The 3,335-nt window shown below is 43.7% G+C and overlaps 1 protein-coding gene across 1 annotated transcript; it reads right to left on the bottom strand.

Moving 5' to 3' along the window:
• Positions 1–759: 759 nt before the first annotated feature.
• LOC308171159 (E3 SUMO-protein ligase ZBED1-like) lies at positions 760–2,451 on the bottom strand (the record flags this gene model as incomplete). Its single annotated transcript, XM_080546015.1, has 2 exons — positions 760–1,155; positions 1,345–2,451. The coding sequence occupies 2 exons, from the start codon at positions 2,449–2,451 to the stop codon at positions 760–762; spliced, it is 1,503 nt and encodes a 500-aa protein (XP_080402141.1).
• Between the last annotated feature and the right edge of the window lie 884 nt (positions 2,452–3,335).

Here is a 3,335-nt window from a genome sequence, read left to right as displayed (position 1 = left end):
GCCACAGATCGGCTGCTTTGCGCACGTCGTAAATCTCGCCGCCAAGAAGGCAGTGGCAATAACCTCCTGGGTAAGATCAGACATGCAGTCACTTTCTTCCACAAAAGCACCACAGCCCACCATATTCTGACAATTAAACAAGATATGTTAGACTTACCAAAACACAAATTAATCCACGATGTCGCAACTCGTTGGAATACAACACATGACATGTTGGAACGCTATGTGGAAAGTGTTACTTTTGTAGTGTGAATTTGTTTTCCTCCTGTTTGTATACGGGCTACCAGCTGTCAAGGCTAAAGTGCACTTTTACTTTCGAAAGTGTTTATTTATTTTTGGACATTTGAAAGTGTTTTTTGTTTATATACAATTTAGGGGTGTAACGGATCACCTAACTCACGGATCGGATCGTGTCACGGATTTTGAGTCACGGATCGGACCATTTTTCGGATCAACACAAAACATATATTTTTTCAAATAAAAACAACATTTTCCTTGAATTCTGTAATAACACCACTTTTAATGTGAAACAAAAAAACAACATTCAAGATGTCAAAACTGATATATATATATATCACATATATATATATAACATCTATATATAACAACATATATATATAACAACATATATATATATATACGGTAACATCACTGCTGCAATCTGGTTGCCAAGTGAAACCTAACTTTACCTAAATAATAAAGTGAAATCCTTTAAACATGGTAAGAAAAAAAAGTAAATAAAGCAAAGCAGCCTCAAGCTTATAACTTCATATTCATTTTCAAAAAGATGAGGATGTCCACATTGTCTGGGGAGAGGGCAGACCTATTTGCAGTCACTATGTCTCCTGCTGTGGAGAACACCCTCTCGCTAGGAACTGAAGTAGCCGGCACAGCCAGGTAGCGTCTTGCCATCATGGCAACGTGAGGGTATTTATCCTCATTCCTTTTCCACCATGCCAGTGGATCACCATCCAGTGGAATGCTGCTTGCTACCTTGTAGGATGACACCTCCTCCTCAATGGTGTTGGCAAACGTCTGGGCTATGTCCATGCTGCTCACAAAGGTCTCCCCAAAAAGCTCCTGCATGGCTGACTTCTTTTGTGGAGGAGATGCCTCTGGCTCTGCGCCTTCTCCTGGCAGCTCTGTGGCTTGACCCTGCAGAAAAAAGGAATCGATCTATTAATCTAATCATTTATTTTCATATTTCATAGAACTATAATTGTAGCAATAACATACATTATTATCTAAATCCAAAATGGCATAGACTAAATTAATTGCAGTATTTATTATTTAAGTAATTTAAGTATTAGGTAAAAAAACGTTTTTATATATATATATATTTACCTTTTCTTCAGTGCCCATAATCTCAGTGATGAGATCGCTGTATGTCCTCTGACGTAGGGTAGGGTCTAGGTGAGACAGCGACTTGAACCTTGGGTCCAGTGCAGTAGATCGGTGAAGGTAGTCCTGTAGAGGGGGGTCAGTGTATCTGGGGCTCAGGTCCCCTCTAATGGCAGCCTTGACATCTCCAGTGATGTTGCTGTCTTGCTCATCTGGGGCCATGGATTGTAGAATCCTTGTTTTCAGAGGTAGGATCATGGACACAGATGGTGCTGTTTCAGTGCTCATCAGAGTTGTTATCATCTTTAGGGGTTTGAGCACTTCGAGGACCTCTTCTGCCACTTTCACGTCACCATCAGACAAGGTGACAATGTCTTTGACATTTCTTTTCAGGGTCTTGTCTGTCAGTGCAGAGTATACAGCTGCCTGCTGCTCCAGATAGCGCTCCATCATGTCATAGGTGGAGTTCCATCTTGTTGTGACATCCTGTATGAGCTTGTGGGTTGGTAGCTGTAGCATTTCTTGCTTGGTCTTAAGCAAATGAGCAGCTGTTGTGCTCCTGTGGAAATAGGAAACAACCTTCCTGATCCTCCCAAGGAGGCGGTCCATCCGGTTGACAGAGATTCCCCTTTGGGATGCTAAATTAATGGAATGTGCAAAGCACCCTATCTGTGGCCCCAGTCCAGCTTCTATCACTGCATTTGCTTGGTTCTTGGCATTATCTGTGGTGACTGGGATATTTATATTGGGTCTCTCTAGCTTCCACTCTGCTACTGCTCCTGTCAGGATCTGCGCAAGATTGGTACCTGTGTGACTCTCATAGAGTGCGCGCGTCTGCAGCACGGGACTGCGCATCTCCCACTCTGCTGTGATGAAGTGAGCCGTCACGGTCACGTAGCTTTGCGTTGCACGGGAGGTCCACCCGTCTGTGGTGAGGGCAACAGAGGATGCATTTGCTAATTCGCCGACAATTAGGATCCTCTCCTTTTCATAGAGGTCGGGCACAACCTTCTCACTGAAGTGGGGGCGCGAGGGGATTTTGTAACGTGGCTCAAGCACATTGATCATATTTTGAAACCCTCCGTTCTCCACAACGGAGTATGGCCTCATGTCTGCCGCGATAAACTTCCCAATTGAATTGGTAATGGCTTTACCCCGGTCTGAGTCTGCAGGAATCGTTTGTTTAAATGACGTTTGGAGAAGTTGTTGTTGCGGTACTTTTTTCTTGCCCCCCGTCATCAACACACCAGGGTGATGTCGCGTTAAATGTGTGGCCATGCTTGACGTATTGCCTGCCTCATAAGATTTCCGCGTGGCACAATGCCTACACACCGTAACTTTCTTATCAACCTCCCTCCTTCCATCATTATTATAAGTGACAGGGGAAGCCAAAGTGCTCCCATACATGTGATTTCAATGACGAGGGAGGCCTTTCCAGTTCGCCAACGTTGCTAGCACTCGCCATACTTGTTACTGTGGATTCCCAGCTTCACGTGGAGGTGTGTGTTTACACAATCACCCAGGCTGCTTAGCGGGTGATATGACGTCATATAAGTGGGACAGAGATGAGTGAATGAATGTTGTTGTCAACTCAGTACGCATGCAGAGAGTGAGAATAAAGCGCCCTTTTTTATTTTTATTTTTTGTGCTATTGATCCGCGGTACACATGCGATCCGAACCGTGGAGGGCGATCCGAACGGATCACGGATTATCCGTGATCCGTTACACCCCTAATACAATTATATATACATTATATACATAACATATACATGTGTATGTTAAAGTTCCATATTATGTATAAGCAAAATAAAGTAAAGTAACAGTTTGTAAATAAATAGTAGCATTTGTTTCTGAACCGAACCGTACCGAAAACCGTGACCCAAAATACCGAACTGTACCGAACCGTGGGCCAACTGAACCGTTGCACCCCTAGTTGGTACTGCCCATTTTATCAAGTTGCTGTGTGGTGTTGGTTCCCACAAGCTAGCCTCAT

This window comes from Nansenia antarctica, assembly GCF_963989245.1.
Source record: "Nansenia antarctica genome assembly, chromosome: 15".
NCBI lineage: Eukaryota > Metazoa > Chordata > Actinopteri > Argentiniformes > Microstomatidae > Nansenia > Nansenia antarctica.
Note: the sequence above shows the minus strand (reverse complement) of the source record. Positions and strands in the feature narration are given on the sequence as shown.